This window comes from Schistocerca americana, chromosome 1, assembly GCF_021461395.2.
Source record: "Schistocerca americana isolate TAMUIC-IGC-003095 chromosome 1, iqSchAmer2.1, whole genome shotgun sequence".
Classification (NCBI taxonomy): domain Eukaryota; kingdom Metazoa; phylum Arthropoda; class Insecta; order Orthoptera; family Acrididae; genus Schistocerca; species Schistocerca americana.
Window position 1 is genome coordinate 698,837,105 of NC_060119.1, and position 24,147 is coordinate 698,861,251.

At 37.6% G+C, this 24,147-nt stretch overlaps 1 protein-coding gene across 2 annotated transcripts in view; it reads left to right on the plus strand.

The window, feature by feature from the left end:
- LOC124544887 (choline transporter-like protein 4) overlaps positions 1-16,307 on the plus strand; it is a 253,893-nt gene extending 237,586 nt beyond the window's left edge. For both annotated transcript variants that reach the window (XM_047123619.1, XM_047123626.1), the window contains exons 11-12: positions 2,276-2,483; positions 16,036-16,307. In XM_047123619.1, coding sequence (XP_046979575.1) covers positions 2,276-2,483; positions 16,036-16,136 — 309 coding nt within the window. In that variant the 3' untranslated portion in view covers positions 16,137-16,307. The remainder of the gene's footprint in view (positions 1-2,275; positions 2,484-16,035) is intronic.
- Positions 16,308-24,147: the final 7,840 nt, after the last annotated feature.

Genomic DNA, 24,147 nt, shown 5'->3' on the forward strand with positions numbered 1-24,147 from the left:
CCTGGAGTGATTTAGGGAAATCACGGAAAACCTAAATCAGGATGGCCGGACGCGGGATTGAACCGTCATCCTCCCGAATGCGAGTCCAGTGTGCTAGCCACTGGTGAGGGGATACGAATTGAGAGGAGGTTATGGGACAGAAGGGGCAGAAACTGTTGGGTGGAGGGTGTGGGGATAAATCATCATACTCCGAAAAGAGAGACGTTCTACCCAAAATCCTTCCCTCCCCTCCAAAAGTTGCATTCATTCACTCACCCAACCCCCACATCATCCTAGTCCATCCTTATTCCACTCTCGGTCATTGCCATATGGTCACTCATTTTTCATGGGGGGCCCAACTCAAGTAGCGAAAGTTTCATTGTTTCATTGCATATCAGAATACCAGAAAATAAGAAATGGCAAAGAGATAGGAAGCAGGAAGTGGTGATCCTAATATAAAAAAAGCTGAACAATGACAGGATTTGAATAGGTGCTGGTAGAAGGGTGTATGCAACAAGTCCTACAAGTAAGTAATCACAGAGATGGGTTGTGTGGTTAGGAAATTAGTTGTGAAGAATAATGTGATCTGACAGAGATATTCTGAAAGTTGAGAGAGTGAGAAAAATCTTCTGTGATTAGTGGGGGGGGGGGGGGGGGGGGGGGAGTATTGTGAGTATGGTAGGCCTCAGTTTGGTACATAAGTTCTAATAATGATAGCTTATTGAAGGACTTAAGTATTTTTCCTCTTAAAAAAAGATCAATGTGTAAACTATTTGCAGCAAATCATTTATATACTTGTGGAGCAAGTGAGTTGGTAGGAAATGTGGCAAAGTATTGTTTTTGATGCAGAAACCTGAGCCATGAACATCCATTACAGTTTTGAATAAATTTTTGATGTACTTAGTAGGTCCTTCATTAAGGGCAAGAACAGGAATAGATCTTGTAAAGCACCATATTGTATCTTGTGTCTTTCACAGTTCAGTTTTTCTGCTCTGGTACAGACTGTTAATATGATCCTCTATTTTCTGTAATTAAGTTAAAAATCCATCAGTGCAAAAGGTAAACTCATTAATGCCTTGATTTAGCTTCCATCCATAAAGAAATTTTATGATGCTCATAACCAATGGCCTGGGAAGGGCACATAAAGTACTAAATTGAAATGTTTCCTGTGATGTTCTGTGAGAATGTAATTTGTGACTTCATAGATGGCTTTTTTTCACAGAGAATCATTTTTGTATATGAGAAACTGAGACCTTCCCTCAGGTGTGATGGATTACAATTATCTATACTTCTGCTGCGTTCAGGGAGATGACGCTTGTAGCAAGTTATAGGAAAAGACAAGGTCACAGGTAGTAAACCAAGTAGTGCCATCTTCCATATGTAGTGCTACAGAGAAAATCAGACTTACCTTTACCTCTTTTTCACAGCATTAAAACTTACTCAAAGAGGCAATCAACTCTAAGACAATCAAACTAAACTTCATTCCAAGTAGGAGTCATCAGTAGTGCCTCATATTAATCAGGAATTGCATCACCTGTTCTGATACAAAATGTAATATGATGAACGATCAACTACTATTACAATTTTTTTGTTCACAGTGATTTGCAAGAAGCATTATTTGTCCAAAGCATTTTGATTTCTGCTAGGTCAAGGGACATATAAGATAAAGAGAAACACAACAGAGAGTATCTGAAAATCACTTCTAGAATCTCTATTCTTCTAGCAAAAAATCTTGTTCAACTCTGCTTTCTCTTCATAGTACATGCATCAGCACCATGATCACAATTTTCCAACTCGTATTTCCCAAGTGAGTGTAGCAGTGTACTCCTTTTCAAATATTGCTTTCCCCATTCATGAGATTACTATACATTTTCCATTCCAGATGTAATGCTTTTTTGAGAGTTGCCTTGGTCCCTGTCATCACAGGGAAGCACAGCAAAGGTACATTAACATATGTATAAATTTTTTGATTACCCATTTAATATAATGAGTATTTTGTTGCCATGATAACTTCAAATGCACTCCACATTTATCCTTAATGATGTCTTAGTTCTACATCAGTTATTACTGAGGATACAGAAACCTTCACTTCTGCTAGCAGCAGTTTTATGATATTTATAGGCTGATGTTTAAAGAATGGAATGTGGTAAGGACTGGTGATTTAAATATTTTGTTATGAATATTCGTGTCCAACTCCTGCCAAAAATAACTTCTATTAAACATCTTTTCTGTGATCTGTAGCTTTTATGCACAACGGTAATTAGATGTCTGATTACACGAAATCTCATTGTTACAGGTTACTGATTTCCTACTGTTCTTGGGAAAACTGGCAGTAACAGCTGGAATGTTGGCACTATCATTTTACGTGTTCGTTGACCGAAGGCAAGATTCTGATGAATACAATCTCGTACCTGTTTTTCTTGTTGGCGTAGGCACATATTTCATAGCACATGTGTGTTTTGGAGTTTACAGTATGGCTGTTGACACATTATTCCTTTGCTTTCGTAAGTATTCTTATTTGCTTTTTCCATAAAGATGTTTAGTTTAAAATTTATGAATTAAGTAGGGTCGTCTACTTACTGTTTTAACTGCATTTGTTACACTATGATATGTGACAGAAAAGTATACTGAATATGAGTATTGTGGTGTTTTCTGTGCTTGAGGTCAATAAAAAATTATATTCTGAGGCCCCATTCAATGGATTTCATTTATAACAAATGATTAATTAAACTACAAGGTGTACAACTTCACTTCTGCTGTTTTTTCCCCAACATTTGAGGCTGTAATGAAACAAATTGGTTACACATGTATCATTCAAACTATTTTCCATCGCTGGCCACTACTTTCTCCCATCTTTCAGGCAGTGTATGAATCCCGCATGAATCGATCCAATTTGTGACTTCTTCATGAGATTGGAAGTGTTGGTCAGCCAGTCCATGCACCATTGATCTAAACAGGTGATAGTCAGAGGGAGCAATGTCTGGAGAATGTGGCGGGTGGGATAGGACTTCCCATTTTAACATTTTCTAGTATGTTTTGACCTCTTTTGCAACATGGGGTCGAGCGTTGTCGTGCTGCAAACTCAGTTTATCGTGCCTCTCGCTGTATTTTATCCGTTTGTCTTTTAATGCTCTGCTTAAATCCATTAATTGTGTTTGATAACAAGCACCTGTGATTGTTTCACTTCGTTTTAACACCTCATAGTACGCAATGTCGAGCTGGTCCCACCAAATGCAGAGCATAATCTTGGAGCTGTGAATATTCGGTTTGACTGTCGATGTGGAAGCATGGCTTGGATATCCCCATGATTTTTTGCTCTTATGGTTATCATAATGAACCCATTTTTTGTCCCTGGTCACAATGCAATGCAGAAATCCCTTCTGTTTTTGCCTCTCCCACAAACGCCGTTCAACATCTCTTGGTTTCAGCTCACACGGGTCCCAAGTTCCTTCTTTCTGAATCATGCCCATAGCCTTGAGACGTTTTGAAATAGCTTACTGTGTCATTCCTACTAATCATGCCTATTCTTCTTGAGTTTGACGTGAGTCTTCAACTCAGCAATGTCTCCAATTCTGCATCTTCGAAAACATTCTCTCTTCCACCACTATGCCGGCCTACGACATTAAAATACGTTAAAATCAGCGTTCTTGAAGCATTGAAACCACTCACCACATGTTTTTTCAATAATAGTGTCCTTACCATACACACTTGAGAGCATTCGATGAATCTCAGACACAGTTTTCTTCATATTGAAACAAAATGAGTAACACCTCCTGCAAATGATGAGAATTAGGCTCCTAAACTGACATTTTCGATCAACAACAACGTTATGTTGCAGAGACAAATCGACTAATGTTTGAATGAGATTATGTTGACCGAGGTCCAAGCTAACTGCCTGACATATGTGATCTGTTTCTTTCGACCGCCACTTACCATTGTCGCCACCTGTCGGCAAATGGCGGAAGCAAAGTTGTACACCTTGTAGCTGCAGTCCATTCCATGAATATGTTCCCAAGGTTCACCTGAGCTATGCACTATGTTTGACACACCAACTAATAAATCAAAATAAGTCATCATATGGTTATATTTATTACTAACATAGTGTACAATACAAATCACAGTAACATTAGCTGCTGGCCATGTTTTCCCTTTGTTGCCAACCTGCTTTTTGAAGTCATTGACAAAAATAATCTATTGGAGGTCTTGGTGACTGCTTAAAAATAACCTCACTCTGAACCGCCTTTTGGTGACTCCAAAAAATCTGTATAAAAAGGTGGCTCTCCGCACCAGTTTAAAGGATGTGAGATGACAAAAATGAAATATAAATATGTATGTTCCTAAATCCCAGAAGTAATCTGCCTGAGAGCTAACGTTACTTTAATTTATATTGGTTTTAAATCAGAATAGTTTTTCCCATGTTATTAAATTACTTTTAATTTCTATGAATGTGGTAGCAACCACATTTGAGTTAACTTTTCTTCAGACGACCATCTTCCATTTAAGCAAAAATAAATAAGTAAATGTAATTTTTATTGAATTTAAGATGATTGTGAATGGATGTGTAAAATGCTTCAACTTAAAGGAATTTTTCCACCAATTCCAAAATTGCCCTTACATTTTCTGCACCTATAATATTTCTGATGTCATGGAGAACTTAATATTGTAATTAAAATTTTATGCATTTGGGTTGCAATTGGACTGGTTTGTGGAGAAAGGAACTAGGTCACATTTTCTTACTTTTCAGGAGAGACAAGAAACAGTCTTATTGTTAAACTATTTGACAAATTGCACTGAAATTTTTGACATTTGTTGCATCCTTATCATACATACTGGGTATAAAAATAATTTTCATGTGTTCTAAGAAGTATCTTCTGGAAAAAAAATTGAAAATTTAGAACATAGTTTCTTATTCCAGTCAACAAGGGAATTTAGCACTCTTCATGAGTATAACACATTCAAAATTACACATTACTGGTCTAAAACTCAAAGTTATTGATGAACTAATGAAAGATTATCTTCAACTGAACATGAAAACTACTACTTCATAGAATTCAACGTTCTGGATAGTTCATAATTTATCATATTGAGTTATCACTTATAGTCGGCTGTTTCAATATATCCTCATAAAAAATCTCAATGTCTTCTCCATCCATAAACTTAACCAGTTTCCGAATGTCTTAAATTTTCTTTTTATTGTTCCTAACCTTTTCTTCCATCATGTAGCCTTTACAACCCAATTTGAAATGAAGCAAGTTTAGTTTTTCCCAAATTAAAGGAGTGACTGGCACAGCTGTGTATGAAAGGGTAGGTAGTCATGAGTCCCAATTTCATTGCTTCACAACAAAATTCTCTGAAAATTGCCACAGAAAAATTTTGTTTTTGTTGGTTTGTAATGACGAGGCCAACATGTGTCAACGCCCATTATGTCTTCACTGTCCACCATAATGACTGTAACTTCATAAATACTGTTTGCTATGGTTTCCACATATTCTTTAGGGGTGTTCACTCTCACACATTTCCCTATTTGTCGCTTCAGTATTCCAAACACATGGCCACAAGGAAGAAAAGAGTGACCTTTTGGAAATATGTGTGATTTTTTTTTAATTTTTCACTGTGTCATCCTTACTACAGTATTATTTTTATTTTGACCAGGTGCTCTGTCTGAGAACAGGCATACTTCTGTAACATTCTTTGCTACTTAGTTTTCTATGTAGTGGTACAGGAATGGACAGACCTCATTCGCTACCTTTTTCTGCTTCACCTTCATGATACAAGACACCATGGGATGCCTGGACTTTATATCATAAATGCAGAAACAGTTAACCTACAGCTGACGTAAATACAATGTTTCCTGCACTAGGAAGTTTGGAGGAGGCAAGTTTTTCATGAAGTTGAAAGCTAGTGCAACAATGTTTTCGCTGCACATACATTCTTACTCAGTTATTTCAATGAATTTATAAAACGTCCTGCTCCACCACTTGTGAATGTCCAATTCAAGTTGTACAGCTCTTTTACTACTGTCAGAGATATGTGGACTTTTAAACTTGGACTGAAGTTCCTCACATTTGCTACATACATCCATTTGGGGATGACCAAAAGGAAAAGTATAACTTTCACAAAAATGTTTCCTATAGAAGTTGTATTTCACATTTACTTCTGAAGTTGTATTTCATATTTACTTCTGGATAATTCATAAGGAACATTTTGTGCACAGTTTTCAGATCCAAGTGGGCATTTCCTTCCCAGAATAGTGAGTTTTTTTGAATGGGAAATTTGTGATATGGGTATCTATGAAATTTATTACATTTTCCGAAATTTTGATTATGCATGAATTTGTTCCATACTTGTCCTTTGGAATTTGACCTTTAACTAGTAACTGACAAATACGAAAAACGGGTTTCTGTAATACAGCATGAAGAGTGAGAAAAGCATGTTTGCAGACATGAACTCTTCTTCCACAGACAATGGCATGGTAAACAATGGAATGTTGATTCTTGATGCTATCAATGTCACTGACAACTTTTACTCATCTCCTTTTCATAATGACCCCTGCCACAATTAACCCTTGTTGACTGTTGTTAACTGACTATTATTTTCCATATTTAAAAAGTTTGAAAGTATCTCAATGCAATAATCCTCAGTGATACATTGGGAACATTCCATTCAGCATCTGGAATTTATTAAGTAATCATAAAGCATGTAGCACATGCTATGGAATTTATGTTACACTGAAATTGCTGAATGCGTAAATGTCAGTACTGATGCATTACATGCAATCAGCACCGATAGATATTTCAGAAACTCCTCTCCCACTGTAGTTATTACATGGCAATCCATGAACTCTAGCCTCCTCGATTCTCTTCCTCTTGTACTCACTTTCATTCGTTTCCATTTGGGAGATATTTTGATAGATGGCATTCAATAACTTACAACAAAAATAATCAACAATAACCATAACACATCACAAAGTTGGCGCCAAGTTAGTGTTTTGTTACACTTTCTGCACCTGTGTGCTACAAGCCAATGCCATCTAGTTTGAATGTGGCATAGTACAAGCTCACTGACAGTACAGTCTGATGGCGGGACATGTCGTGCGGCGGTGAAAGGAACTAAGTCACTGACTTGTTTCCTTCCTCCTCAGTATGTAACGAATCGACCTCATGTTATTCTCACAGGAAGAAGCCAAACATAGTTCGTTTCATGACAGTAAGGTGTGTCTTAGTCTGTTCAATACATTTATGTAAAAAAGCGAAAATCTCCCAAAAGTGACTTGGTCCCTTTCTCCACCAACTGATTTAATTTTATTTATAAAACAATGACTTTTTGTTCTCCATTGTTAGCTGAAAGGACATAACTTTTGAAAATAATCATTTAATTGAATTTCAATATTGCATTGTAACTTCTTTCATTAACATGTGACACAATTTTGGAATTTGCCAAATGAGCAGATCCGCCATGAAACCTATTATCCTGTTACAATGTTTAGTTGTTATAGTTCCTCAGTTTGTAGTATGGTAGCAAAATATGTATTTCTTACAGGAATCCTAAAATATGGTTTCAGAATCATCATGTGGTATCTATGTAATCCCCAATAAATCAACACAGTTATCCTATTGTTACAAATATGACTTATGAACAAAAAATAGAATTATATAATATCAATTTGGGTTAGGGTCAAACACTCTGTTGCTAAGTGTTGCAGTCAACTTTACTTCGATATTTGTGAGACAGAAAGTGAAAAGAAACGTCATGTTGAAAATTTTGGATTTTGAGCTATTGTAATTTTTACATTTTGCATTAAATTCTCAACAATTTGAAAATAAATAAACAAATATATTTCTATCTCCAAATGTCAGTGAGTTACGACCAGTTGAATATTGGTAATGGAAAATAGTTGATTTGAGATAATATGTTTCAAGGTTTATCATTGTTTAATTTGAAATACAGGAAAAACTGTAGCTGAATATGTACTGGGGAAAAAGAATGAAAGAGGAAGCCACCTGTAGAATTTTGCACAGAGCATAATTTAATCATGGCTAACACTTGGTTTAAGAATCACGAAAGAAGGTTGTATGCATGGAAGAGATGCCAGGAGGGAGGATTGGGTTAAACCTCTCATTGACATCGAGCTCACTAGAGATGGAGCACAAGCTCGGACTGTGTCAATGATGGGGAAGGAAATTGGCTGTGCCCTTTTGAAGGAACCATTCTGGCATTTGCCTGGAGCGATTTAGGGGAATCATGGAAAATTGAAATCCGGGTAGCTGGATGTGGTTTGGAACTGTCATCCTCCCGGATGCCAGTCCAGTGTGCTAACCACTGTGTCACCTCACTCAGTGACACCAGAAGGTTCCAGATTGACTATATAATGGTAAGACAGAGAGTTTGGAACCAGATTTTAAATTGTAAGACATTTCCAGGGCCAGAGGTGGATTCTAACCATAATCTATTGGTTATGAACTGTAGATTAAAACTAAAGAAATTGCCAAAAGATAGAAAATCAAAGTGATGAGACCTATATAAGTTGAAAGAACGAGAGGTTTTTGAGAGTTTCAGAGGGATTATTAGGCAACAATTGACTAGAAGAGGAAGGAGGACTACAGTAGAATATGAATGGGTAGCTTTGAAAGATGAAATAGTGAATCCAGCAGAGGATGAAACAGGTAAAAAGACAATGACTAATAGATATCCATAGATAACGCAGAAGGTGAACTTAATTCATGAAAGGAGGAAACATACAAATGAAGCAAGCAAAAGGGAATACAAACATCTAAAAAGTGCAACTAACAGGAAGTGCAAAATGGCTGAGCAGGACTAGCTAGAGAAGAACTGTAAGGATTTAAAAGAATATTTCACTAGGAGAATGATAGATACTGCCTACAGGTAAAATTAATGAAGCCTTTGGAGAAAAGAGAAGCAGATGTATGTATGAATATCAAGAGTTCATATGGAAAACCAGTCCTAAACAAAGAAGGGAAAGCTGAAAGATGGAAGGAGTATATAGAGGGCCTACACAAGGGAGATGAACTTGAAGGCAGTTTTATAGAAATGAAAGAGGACATAAATGAAGATGAGATGGGAGATATGATATGCAAGAAACTTTACAGAACAGTAAGAGACCTAAGTTGAAACAAGGCTCTGGGAGTAGGTGACATTCTGCCAGAACTACTGACAGCCTTGGGAGAGTGAGCAATGACAAAACTCTTCCATCTGGTGTGCAAGATGAATGTAATAAGTGAAATGCCCTGAGGTTCAAGAAGAATCTAATAATTTCAATTCCAAAGAAAACAAGTGATGACATGTGTGAATATTACAGACTCATCAGTTCAGAAAGTCATGGTTGCAAAATACTAACACAAATTCTTTACAGGAGAGTGAGAGAACTGGTAGAAGCCTAGGGGAAGATCAGTTCAGATTCTGGAGAAATGTAGCAACACGCAACGCAATACTGATCCTACAACTTCTCTTAGAAGATAGGTTAAGGAAAGGTAAATGTATGTTTACAGCATTTATAGACTTAGAGAAAGCTTTTGACAGTATTGTCTGGAATACTCTCTTTCAAATTCTGAAGGTAGTAGGGATAAAATACAGGGAGCAAATGGCTGTTCACAATGTTTACAGTAGCCTGATAGCAGGAAGAGCCTACGGGTGCGAAAGGGAAGCAGTGGTTGAGAAGGGAGTGAGACAGAGTTGTAGCCTATCACCAATGTTGTTCAATCTGTACATTGAGCAAGCTGCAAAAGAAACAAAAGAAAAATTTGAAGTAGGAATTAAGGTCAGGGAGAATAAATAATAACTTTGAGGTTTGCTGATGACATTGTAATTCTGTCAGAGATAGCAAAGGACTTGGAAGAGCATTTGAACAGAATGGACAGTGTCTTGAAATCAGAATTAAAATGAAAATCAGCAAAAGCAATACAAGGATAATGGAATGTATTGAATTAAATCAGGTGATGCTGAGGGAATTATACAGGGTGTCTGAAAAGTCTTTCCCTGATTACATTACAAACTATCAAAGTTTTTTTCACACATCAGTAAACTTTCACATGAGCACCCTTGGTAGCACGTAGCACATCTAGGTGATATTCAATTTCCGTCCACGTATTAGCCAACATATCTGGAGGGATCGATTCAACGACTGTGGTTATCCGTTGCCGCAGGGTTTCAAGATCTGGTACACGTGTTCGGTAGACCTCGTCTTTGACATAACCCCATAAAAAGAAGTCTAATGGGGTTATGTCAGCAGAGTGTGGAGGCCAAACCATTGCCCCATCATGACCAATCCATCATCCAGGAAAGGTCATATCGAGATAGGCACGGATGTCCAAACCCCAATGAGGCAGTGCACTGTCTTGCTGAAACAAGACATCGGGGAGATACTGAAGCAGCTGATGAACAGCATACACTTGCAACATGTCCAGATACACTGCAGATGTGATGGTAGCCTCTGCGAAGAAGAATGGCCCGATAATTCGATCATGCAACAGTGCGCACCAAAAATTCACCTTTGGACTGCCTCTGGTGCACTCCATGACCTCACCAGGGGTTTGTGAACCCCAAATGCACACATTATGGCAATTCACTACTCCACTGACAAAAAAGGTCACTTCATCGGAAAAGGCAATTCGTCTGAGATAACCATCATCATCCTCAATACGTGATAGCATTTCGACCGCAAAGTCATATCGACATGTACTGTCATTGGGCAACAAGGCCTGAGCGATTTGCACTTTGTATGCACGAAACAATAAACGTTTGTGTAAAATGTCATGGAGAGAGCTTTTTGGCATCTGTAATTCACATGGGGCCCTGCGCACCGATTTCTTCGGACTTCACAGAAAATACTGCCTTACAAGTTTCCACCCTGTCTGCTGAGCTTCTTGGTCGACCAGATCTTGGAAGGTCAGCAACTGCTCCTGTGTTCTTGAACTTCTCACACCAGCCTTTAATGCTCTTGACATCAGGTGGATTCCTTCCAAATGTTGTCTGGAAGTGTCTCTGCACTGTGGTTGGTGATCGAGTCTCATGGTACCACAGGACATACTGTGCCTTCTCCTGATTGGTTAACATGGCTTCTTGGGCACTGCACCTCATCCACTACTTACGTACTGCAAACCTAAAACAGAAAAAAAAAAATTGATAGTTGTAAACAATTCAACAGAAGTTTCATATTTGTATCTTACTTCTAGCCTGAGTTATCAATTTATGTAATCAGGGAAAGTCTTTTCGGACACCCTGTATTACAAAATGAGACACTTAAAGTAGTAAGTGGGTTTTGTTATTTGGACAACAGCATAACTGATGATGGCCAAAGTAGAGAGGATATAAAATGTAGACTTCGTTAACATCAGATATAGAGGTAAGTGCTAGGAAACTTCTTCTGAAGGTATTCGTCTGGAATGTAGCCATGTATGGAAGTGAAACATGGATCTTAAACAGTTTAGACAAGAAGAGAACAGAAGTTTTTGAAATGTGATGCCACAAAAGATTGCTGATGATTAGGTGGGTAGATCATATAACTAATTATGAGGTACTGAATATAATTATGGACAAAAGAAATTTGAGGCACAACCTAATGAGAAAAAGAGATAGGTTGATAGGACATTTTCTGAAATGTGAAGGGATTGCCAATTGAGAATTGGAGGGAAGAGTGTGTTTGCGTAAGGAGGGTAAAAATTGTAGTGGGAGCCCATGAAATGAATACAGTAAGCCAATTCAGAAGGGTGTGAGTTGCAGTAGTTATTTGGAGATGAAGATGCTTGCACAAGATAGAGTAGCATGTAGAGTTGCATCAAACAAATCTTTGGATTGACAACCACAACAACAAGAATAAAATTATGCTTATCTATGGCCCTTAAAATGTCATTTGTTAAATGGTACAGACTTTTTAAAGTTAACATTACACATTAAGTGGTTAACACTTTCAGACTGAAAGCACAATATAGTGTAAAAAATTTAAAACCAAATAAATTGGTACTAAATTGATAAAAGTTAGCACACCCAGCACAGATGTTTTTGGTAAACTATTGGTATTTTTATGAAACTTACCAGAAGAATAAAACTGTGTGCCAGACTGGGACTCAAACTCAGCACCTGTGGTTTTGCACAGGCAAGTGCTCTATCGACTAAGCTACCCAAGTGTGACTCACAACCTGTCCTCACAGTTTTACATCTGCCAGTGCCTCACCACCTACCTTCCAGACTCCACAGAAGCACACTTTGAAACTTGCAAGACTAGCACTCCTGGAAGAAAGGATATTGCAGAGACATGGCTTGGCCACAGCCTGGAGGATGTTTCCAGAATGAAATTTTTACTCTGCAGTGGAGTGTCCACTGATATAAAACTTTCTCCCAAGAGTGCTAGTCTTGTAAGTTTTGCAGGAGAGCTTTTGTGAAATTAGGAAGGTAGGAGATGAGGTACTGGCTGAAGTAAGGCTGTGAGGATGAATCATGAGTCATGCTTGGATGGCGCAGTTGGTAAAGCACTTTCCTGCAATAAGCAAAGATCCTGAGTTCAAGTCTCGGTCTGGCACATAGTTTTTAATCTGCCAGAAAGTTTAATATCAGCACACGCTCTGCAGCAGAGTGAAAATTTCACAATGGTATTTTTATTCCCTGTTATGGTATCTCTTGGACTGTATTTTGATGTTGAAGCCATTAATGGGCCCAAAACCACATTACAGGGATCTCATATTTTATTGTGGCCAAAGATTTGACTTTTTATTTCTAAAATACTTGTGTTTTAAGGGGCTCAAGATCTTTTAAAACACAGTGTTTTTGCCTCTTCTTTTAGCTTCTAAAATATCCGGCTAGTCACATTTTTCCCAGGATATTCATGCTCACTGACTTAGGATCTGATTCAGGTTATAGGTCTACTTCAGGAAACAGAATGTCTTTGTAATATGTCCTGATCTTTTTAAAAACATAATCTTTCATTGTCTTGTCATCCCTGCTAAAATGACTGCATCAGGAAACACAACAGGTCCAATTTTATTGGGAAATATGTGGTGCACAAATTCATTGTATTCACAAAATGTTCTTCTTTATAAAAACCACTCTGAGCTCCTTAAAATGACACGAGGTCCATTTTCAGATGACGTACATCAGTTGCTTTTAATGATATTATTGATTCCTGTTGGATCCAAATAACTTTCAAATCAGTATGAGTGTGTATAGAATGGTGTAAATTAGTACACCACACAAAAAAATGAAAACAGATATTTTATATATTATCAGACATTTTTGCTTGTACTGACAAGTTTACCTCCTCAACATCAGATACTTTTTCACTTTCTGTCTTCCAATTGATAATTGACTATGAAATTATATCACAGTGTGCAGTGTAGTGTAAATGGTAAAATTATAAAGATTTGTTTTATGTATTTTTTTATCAGAACATATAAGAAAACTGAAACAGTGTTTTTTGTGCTGTTCCATCATTATTGTCTTTTATGTTTCCACTACCAAGTGCTACATAAATCATATTGTATTAAAGAAGTTAAAACATACAAAGAATGATTTCACAGATACAGTGATAAGTTTTCATCTTTAAAGAAGAAAGAAGTTCTATCTTAGCTTGAGTTTTTGCAAAATGACAGTAAAACCAACTTAAGCATATTTAAATATTCATTTTCTAACTGCTTCTGCAAGTCACACTATGAAACACAGTTTCCCCTGCTCATCTATCAAGTTGCATAGCATACAGGAAACAGTTATCAAAGATAACCATGAAGATCAGCACAAGTTCCTAGCCAAACATTAAAAATAGTATGTTATAGAACAATATACACCATTATTCATGCTGGGACTGAACTAGGGGTGTGCCACTGATGTACTTTCAAAAGAATGTTGGTGCTACTGGACAGGACAGTAAGTCTTACACATGGGATGGATCATAGAGAATCATGTTGTGAAGAGTTTGTGTGACACAGATAATTAACTATATATGCTACGGACATTTTTAAATTAGTTACATTCTTTATTAATTAACCAGTGTAAGTTATCGACAGCAGTGATGTAAATCACAACACCAGGAGAAAATATTGCAGTTCTGCAGGACAACAAAATTAAAAATGACAGTTTGAAATTTGTGTATCAACAGATCACTCATGTGATTTGGTTTAACAAACTACCAGATTGCTCTAAGTACTTGTAAGGGGAATGATTTTAACAACAACAAAAATAATAATAATAATAATAAAATATAATATAATCATTGATGAAGACTCCATTACAGAACAGTTACTGAAAAAATTATCTATACTTGCTTTCTGAGAACGTTTGGAAAAGAAGAAAGGATCACAGAAGAGTGGAAAATAGGATTAACCCATCTGCTACATAAAAATGTCAGTAACTGCAGAAGAGTGTCACTTTTGCCAGTAAAATACAAAATATTACTAAAAACTCTCCTTAATAGAGTTGAAGAAACTTTAAACAAAAGGGAAGATCTTGCACAGAACAGATTTTTAATTTAAAATCAATAATTTGCTACAGAATGTTAACATATAGTAGTATCATTTATTGATTTCAAGAAATCATTTGACTCCAAATACAAAGGAACGGTAGATAAAATCGTTAGAGATTTGGTGTTAAAGCAAAACTAAAAAACATAATCCATTAAGCTTCAACAAAAATGATATGGGAGAAGTATCACAATCATTTAAAATAAAAACTTGTGTTAGACAAGGGGATGACTTGTCACCTTCACAGTTCAACTGTATTTTAGAAAAAACTGTAAGGATCTGTGATTTGGAGATAAAAAAAATACCAAATTTACGCAATAATTGTGGGAAGAAAATCAAACACAATTAAGGTAAACTGCAGCTTTTGAAGATGATTATACTGTCAGTAAATCCGAAAGAAGCAGTTACTCCAATAAATCTGTAAAAAACAGCTGGTCTCAATCTTTAAACTAGAAAAAAAAAACAACCATGACAAATATAAAAACCACCAAAATACATAGAATAACAAATAGAGAACATAGAGTGAGCTAGTAAGTTTTTATATTTTGCAGGACCATACAACAAAATGGACTAGAAAAATTATGCAACAAACACAGGAGTTAATAAAATGGAGAAAGCATATGATTTGACCGAAAGTATCTACAACAAGAAATGTATATGTGGAAAAACAAAACTCAAATCACTACTCCACAGTGGTGTGACCAAAGTGTTCATATGCTTGACAATGAACTATAAGCTGAACAGAACAGGGGTACTTGAACGATGGATTATTACAAAAATAATTAGTGTAATAAAAACTACAGATAGTTGGAAAATGAGAATTAATGAGGAGGAGATCTATGAATGTATAGAGAAAATGTCAAAAGTAATGACAAAGTGAGGATTAATTTTCTTTGGACATCTTTACTGAATGAGTAAGAACAGGCTGACAGGACAAATATTCCTGTATTTCTGGAAAAAGCAGTAGCACAGATTACAGAACTGAGAAAATATGTAGAAAGAAACATCAAAGAATTGGAAATAACAATACAAAATGTTTTTAAGATTAAAATACTAATTTTAGAAGGCTTTCAAATAGGAAGAAATGAGAAATTGAATACAATGTGGACAGAAAAAAGGAAAAGATAATGTTACTGCCATGCCTCATACTCTCCCATAACTCTGCTTTCTATTCCCTCCATCACTATAGTACTCCAGTTTCTCCTGGCAATTAGATTTAGATCACCTTTCATGTACCAAGTTACCCATTCCCTGCTCTTATACACTCTGTCTCTCTTCATCTTCTGCTCGTGACATTGGCATTTATACCTTATCTGTTGTTGGTATTGGTTTGCTCTTGATGTTGAAGACAATAGCACTATCAGTGAATTGTTTATAAAAACTCCCTATTTGCCCTGCCATCCTGTTCATAAGGAATCCTGCTCCTGTTTTACCAATTTCTGTTGCTGTTGATATTACCCTTGTTTCTCTGACCAGAAATTCTTATCTTCTTTTCATTTTTTACTTAACTGACCCTACTGCATTTGTTAGACACTTAGCCTTGAATTATGATTTAGCTATCAGCTCATTTAATATTTTCATTTATTGCTTTCAGTGGAAGACCTTGAACGCAATGATGGCTCTCCTCAGAAACCGTATTTCATGTCTAAGAAATTACTGTCTATTTTGGGGAAGAAAAATAAAAAGAATAAATAGAGTTAAGATGCACAAAATATTCTATAAAGTGAAATTTTACTGTTTTGTAAATATGGATTTTAACTGAATCAGTAATTATTAGTTTCATAAACTAATTTTTTACTGGTTAAAAGTGATGTATCTACCTGAAATTTCTGTAGACTAAAATAATATATCTATTGACAAACAAATAAAGACTGCAAGATTTTTATGTAACTTTTTTCCTATTGTAACAGCCTAGTATTTAAATAAATAACACTTAAGTTCATACTCATTGTTTTGTATACAATCAAAATCAATCCAATAAAATTACAACTAGAAGCTTTGAAGAATTACAACCAACCATAAGCTAAATTCCATTGTGCTACCATGATGTAGGTTGCTCACCTCTCAACAACTTTAACTGCATCCTGGATGGGGAAAGGTATTCAGCAGAACATTCTCACAGGTTTCAATGTGGTCTTTTGAAATTTGAGCCTCTACTTCAGCTGAAATCACCCCTCATTAGCTGTGACTAGGCTGAATTGCCCCTGTTCCAGTCCTTCTACTGAAGACAATACCTTGGTGATGTTATAGGTTAAAGCAAAATTACAGTCTATCACTGGAATCTGCTTCCACAAGGTGAAAGAAAATTGACCTTAGAGCCAGTCAAGCTAGGACACAAGGTCCCTGAGTTGAGATGGCACGGTGCTTTGACAAAATCTTTTTTATTTGTAAAACATGCAACTACATCAGCACTTGGTCACACCATCCACCAACACACAGCTTACAATACTCTTAGTGTTCACTTAATCCTTTAAATTAAAAATTAAAATTTACATTTGAAATTTAAAATGAAAAACAATTAAATTAGGCAATATAAAAAATTGAGCATCTTGCAGAATTACATTACTGCTTGATCTACGTTTTCAAGAACAACTTCAGAAAATTTAAAATTTAATATTGAACAGAGCAAGCACACTGAAATACAAATACAAGCATAAACAGAATAAGGCCAGCAAAATGTAACTATAAGAATTAAGCCTCGTGCAGAATTACATTAGGTTTTCAAGAATGATTTCTGAAAATTTAAAATTAAGTGTTGAACAGAGCAAGCACACAAAAAGCTTAATGTCAAAGCTTAATTTTCACCCTTTGACAACTATGGCTGAGCTCACACAGTATTCTTGACAAACAGTAACAGCGTAACTACTGGATGTACATTTGAGAGTAGCAGGGCAGTAGCAGAAGACAATGATTTAAGTTACAAGTTAATATAACAAAATTTTCAACATGCATTACTTATTAGTGATCTAGCCACATTAAATATTTGTTATTTGCTGGGCAGTTAAGTGGTCACCTTAAGCAAACAGCTATTGAAATAATTGGGTTACAAGAACACTGGCCCCACTACTTAATAACAAGCTACAATGGTGTGTGAGATCAGCAACACTCAACATTAAGTAGAATGCTAAATCACATTAAACCATTAAACACAATACAGTTACCGAATGCTGTCATTCTTACAGAGCTAGCAGACAACTGTTTGCCTGTCTAGTTAATGGATATGAACAGCACTGGTTCCACTGACACCACTCTGCCAGGAAGCAATTTAGTTCTTGTCATATTTTTATTTTTATAGGTCCTCGGAAGTAAAGCACAGATGTGAACCCCTTTCAAGTTGCCCATAAAGCTGCCAAACCCAGGCACGCAAAGGAACAGTTGGCTGCACAGTTTGCTTCTGCCATACTGCCCATCCTTGCCGAAACTGTCTCCATGCCAACAGCTTCATGCTCATTCACACAGTCACCACTTTGTGGCCAGTGCAGTGCGCACACCCCCTGGCTCGGAAAAGATAAATCGATGCATGCAAAATTGACATGAAGGTCAAAGCACATGCACCAACCTCCCCCTTCCCCCCGGAAACCAGAAACAACCCTGATGGGAAGAGCTCTCAACTTACTTGTCTCCTCCACCAGCTATTTGACTGGACCCAGAATTTTAACCACAGTATATGGTTCCCCCGCATGCCTTGACATTATCTTATCAGTTACCCCCTTCTCCTTCTTACTCTGATTCCAGACATTATCCACAAAAACATGGTCCCCCACGACAATACGTGCCACATGCCAGTGTGTGCTTGTTTTTGATGGGCTGGAAAGCTATTCTTTCTTTCGAGCTCCTACTTGGTCTTAAGACCACCAAGGTTAACACACTCTGGTAGAATGTCATTAATGGACCACAGATTACTTAGGGGAGAGTTTACCTAGTATGGGAACAGTAATTCAATTGGGGTGCTCTTATAGGACTCGTGGCAGGCTGTGTTGAATGCCTGGCTAAGCCAAGCTACAGATTTTTCCCACTTCATCTGTGAGCTAGAATGATAAATTATCAGAGCAGCTTTCAAACTCCTATTGATCCACTCAGCAAATGAAGGCCAAGGATAATAAGGTGGCCCAAAGCTGGAAAGCATGAGAGACAGATGACAAGCTGACAAGCTGACAACCTTCGCTCTCCCCCTTGCTCTTGCAAAAGAACGGCCACAATACCAGAACAGGATGCATCCATCTGGACAATGAAGGGAAGGATGAAATCTGGCACACCTAATATTGGAGCAATACTTCAGCCCCTCAAATGCCAGTTGTTGACTTTTGTGCCAGACAAATTTTTCCACTTTGCACCTCAACTGGTTGAGGAGTGCTGCTATAACAGCAAAGTTTGAAACAAACTTACAAAAAAATTCATCATTCCTACAAATCATGCCATGTCCTTCTTGTTGCGAGGAACAGGGAAATTGTAAATAGTCTTAGTGTGTGACAGGTCTATCTTAATCCCTGCTGCAGACACAATGTGCCACAAGAAAGAAATCTGTTGTCTACCAAGAGTGACCTTACTCGGTTTTACCATCAACTGCGCCTCATTTAACCAAGTCAAGACCTACTCTAGGTGCCTTAAATGTCTATCAAAACTAACACTGTACATCACAAATTCATCCAACTAATGACATACACATTTGAACTTCAAATCTCCAAACACACTATCTAACAAGTGTGAGAGAACCACTGACCCAGTGAGTAACCCAAAAGGCACCCAGTTGAATTCATTGAGATTATAATCCATACAGAAGGTGATGAATGGTTTAGATTCCTTGGCTAGTGGCATCTGATGGTATTCCTGCTTAATGTCCAAAACAATGAAAATTCATGCCCCCCACAAACCACTTAAAACAGTTGTGTAAGTCCAGTAGTGGAAACAATTCATGAACCACAATCTGGTTTAGATGCCGATAATCCACTACTACACAGTACCCACCCCTATTGGCCTTAGGGACCAAAAATATGGGCAAGGCATACAGAGACACTGACTCCCTAGTGACATCATCTTCTAAGAGATGATCTACAATTTTATGCAAAAGCTGGTATGGAGTCTGCCAGACAGGTTTCTAGTCAGTTACTTTAATCTTACACTCTATTTTATTGGTCATACCCAGTCTATGAGGCAGTACCTCAGAAACTGCTGCAACAATTTCAACTGCCAGGAAATATCCCACCCCAAACTCAGCTGCCTCTTCCTGAACATTACAAACACTATTACTCGTAGATGCAAAATGCTTACAGAACTTAAACTTTGCCTCAGGCCAGAACTTAAAGAACGGATCTCCCATCCCGTAGTCTAACACACACTGTGTACAGACTAGGAAATCATTAACCTAACCACCAAGCCTTTCATCACCCACTATTTAACAACCAACATAAACTTCCTGACCCTGAGATTGAGTTGGATTTACCCAGTGATCTCAAAAGTGTCCCCAGAGGTGGTACAATACCCCACACTCCCTGGTTGTAACCGGGTCAACCCTGACAGATGCTTATGAGCCTCACACCAGTCAAAATCAATTAAAGAAACACTGCTTCTGAAATATAGCACAGCACACACTGGCTCCTTACCCACAATGGCACATACTGAGGGTAAGCGCACTCCACTGACAGCACAAACCTTATAGCATTCACGTGGTGAGTGGGGCCTTATGGTCCCCCGCTGCAATGCCTGGCATATGAATTCACATCCCATTCTCCCAGTACTTGAAACTGTCTTCCTAAGTGTTCAGTACTACCACACCTGAAACAATACTGCAGATTTACTACATGCCCCTTACACTCAGTGTCAAGTTGCCACAATGAATCGTGGTGCTAGCTAAATCCAGATGTCACCCCACATTGTTCATCACAATATTTAATGTTGTCAGTGTGAACAACCATTTTATCCAGATTGGAAAATGATATTGATTTCTTACCAAAGACAACCCACAAACGATCAGATGGACACACCCCTTCCAAAATATAATGGATGGCATCAGTTTCAGAGATCTCAAGAGACAGGGCAATCCAGGCTACTTGCACCTTCTTGGCACACTCTACCAATGCTTCATCAACGACTTGCACCCTATGAATTAGCTAATAACCAAGTCCTTTCTCCAACATGAACCAAGACACTGCTCCATAACTATCTTGCAAAGAAGCAGTAAACCCCCTTCTACGTCCAGTACTTTGGCTATCAAATGGCTTAAATGTCCCTGTGTTAGTGGCTAAATTGCAAGACAAATCACTGTGCCAGTACTTGAAAGATGGCCAGCTGCTCTTCCAATTTAACAGTTATCCACAATAATCTTGTTATACTATACATATCATCAACTGAAAGGTTCCTGACCCTCTGAATGATTGGCAAAAATGGGTTGGAAAGCTTCAAGAAATGACTATAATAATCTACCACCATCCAGTAATTTCCCCAGTATTATGCCTTTGGTTTTCCTCCACCATGCTACCAACCTGCCAACTTCAGGAAGATAAGCAGCCACACCAAATTAATCTCCTCTTGCAACGCCTGTATAGAAGATGCATTTTTACAGTCAGGAACAGGGGTCATTCACTCTGTTTATTACATGGTCCATCAGGGCATGCAGCCTCAACCTCTGTGCATTAGTAAGCATAATACCTTCCAAAAAATCTACCCCCTCACACACTACATCCAACACAGTGAAGCATGGGGCACAAGAGGTACTCACCTCATTAGTGGATTGGGCTGTGACATCAATGGGCTTTCTAATGTTCCCCACAAGCATAGACACAGCTTGGCAGCACTGCCTTGGTTTGGCTTCCCACACACACACAATTAAATTGAAGCTGTTCCTTCCTCATATAATTTATTCTGAGAACACTTCCAGCTCCCATGATAGAGAATGCTACAAACACAAGAGATTTTTACAATCAGAGCTAAATAGAAGTCAATCACAACTAAACAATTAGACAACTAAGCACTGGCTTAATTAAACTCTGTCCAAATGCCAATGCATGTGTCAAAAATAAATAAATAAATAAATACAAATTAAAAAACTACACTCTACTACCATTTGGAATCCCATTCTGCAAGGTGATAGCAAATTAGCCTTAGAGCCAATCAATCTAGGAAACAAGGTCCCTGGACTGGAAGCAGTAGGATGATTTGACAAAATCTTTGTTATTTGTAACACATGCAATTACATTACCACTTGGCTACAATGGTTAAGGAAAATACGTTCCACCAACAAATGGCACTAGGATTACAACACTCTTAGTGCTCAGCTAATTTCTTAAATTAATATTTAGAATTTACATTCCAAATTTAAAATTAAAAAATTGAAACAGGCAATATAAAAAAGATTCCGTTGCAGAATTAAATTACTGCTTGACTCAGGTTTTCAAGATAGACTTCAGGAAATCTAAAATTGAATATTAAACACAGCAAGCACACTAAAACACAAGTAAAAGCACAAACAGAATGAGGCCAGCAAAATGCAACTACAAGAATTAAGCCTCTTGCAGAATTAAATTACTTCTACATTCAGGATTTCAGGAATTCCCAGTATTCTTGCAAAGAACAACAGGATAACTACTGGATTTACATTTGAAACCAGCACACCCATAGCCATAGACAGATATTTAAGGTACACATTAATATACTAAAATTTTCAACAGACACTTCTTATTAGCAACCTAACCACATTAAATACTCTTATTTGCCAAGAAGCTAAGTGGCCCTCCTTAGACAGACAGCTATTGAAATAAGGAGGTTAAAAGAACACTTGCTCCACTACTTAACAACAAGATAGGTTTGTGTTCATGATTGGCGACACTCATGATTAAGATGAATGCTAAATTGCATTAAACAGTTAAACACAATACAGTTACTGAATGCTGTCATTCTTGCAGTGCTAGCAGATAAATGTTTGCCTGTCTAGTCCCCAGATACAAATGACACTGATCCCGCACATATCCCTTCACCAGAAAGCAATTTAGCCCTTGTCTTATTTTTCTTTTTAAAGGTCCTTGGAAGTGAAGCACAGATACAAACCCCATTTCAGGTTGCTCATCGAGCCACCAAACCCTGCCATACAAACAAACAGCTGGCTGCACAGCTCACTTCCACCATGCTGCCCGTCCTTGCCACAACTGAGTGTCTCCATGCCGATGACTTCATGCTCGTTCACACAGTCATCAACCTCCTCCAGGCCACCACCTCCCAACTTCTGCCATTTCTCTCCTTACATCCACAACAAAATGATGCAGCTGCTGCAATGTGCATGCCCCCCTGGCTTGAGATAAGAAAAATCGATGCATGCAAAATCAACCAGAAACTCGTTGGGCACTCATCAGTCACATAGATGGATATTATTAGTGGTAAAAATAAATCAGATTCTAAGTGAGCAACATGTAACTTATTGAACTGAAATGTGAAAGGATCTTTGTTTATACCAATAATAAATGAAAGACCAGTTTCACTTACTTTCAACATTTAGAAATTTTATGTGAAGTTTCAGATTGTATGATAAACCCCAACACTCTAAATATTAAATCTGCACTGATGCAATTACTGGTTATGTTTTTGGATAATGTATCTTTTCTTGGTAGTCTGGAGAGAGTTGTTTCAAATGGCAGGTACCACAAAAAATTCAAATCCTTCCAGGCACTGAGTGACAATAGCAGAGACGACAATGAACATTTGCCACTACAGTGAGAACTTTCTGCCAACAATAGTGTATCACAATAAGTTGGGCGATAACAGCTGAACACTGAAACATGCATCCTGGCACATATCTGACTGCTCTGCTCAACCATATAGTGAAGTCAAACAACTGAAAATCCATGATGGATTGTAATAATATTATGAAAAGGATAATTGCTTCTCACTATATAGTGGGGATGCTGAGTCGCAGATAGGTACAACAAAAAGACTGTCACAAAATCAACTTTCAGCCGATAAGGCCCTTGTTGAAAACAGACAAGACTCACTCACACACTCACGCAAATGCAACTCACACACAAATGACCAGTCTTTGGGAGGTGAGGCCAGACTGGCTTCATAATATTGATATGGTGATGTCAGTTACTTTGCAATCAGAAGTGGTGAGAATTTAAATGACTCTCTCATATTGCTTCTACTTAAGTACTCACATCTTCTACACATATATAAACTACCATCACACACCAAAGTTTCTACCTGTATGTTCAGGGTAACCTCAGGAACTACTATAGGGATTTTGATACGATTTTCACTAACAGACAGACTGATCCATGAAGAAGGTTTGTGTGTATAATTTATAAACGTTTAATGCAAATTGGTAGAACTATGTTGAATTAAATTCTCCTGCTACCATCTAGTGGTGGATGACAAGATTGCTGGGAATTGCCTAAGGCTGCCCGACTGCAGTGGTAGACCAGCACAAGCTACTGCTAATTGTGGGCCAGTGTGAGCTAGTACTGAGAGTGAACTGCTGCTACTGGAAGGCCTGCATAAGCTGCTGCTGAATTCGTAAATATTAAGCTCCTAAGGACAGAACTTTTGTTGTAAAGTTAATGTTTAGGGGGTATGACAGGAACTAAGAGCAAAGGTCATGCAAAAACAATATAGCTCTCACCAGATTGGCACTGCAATTGGGCAGTCTTGGCAGCACACAGTAGCTTGCAGCTGCCATTGTGGCCATGAGGTGTCACTCAAAATGTCAATTAAAAAGGGAACA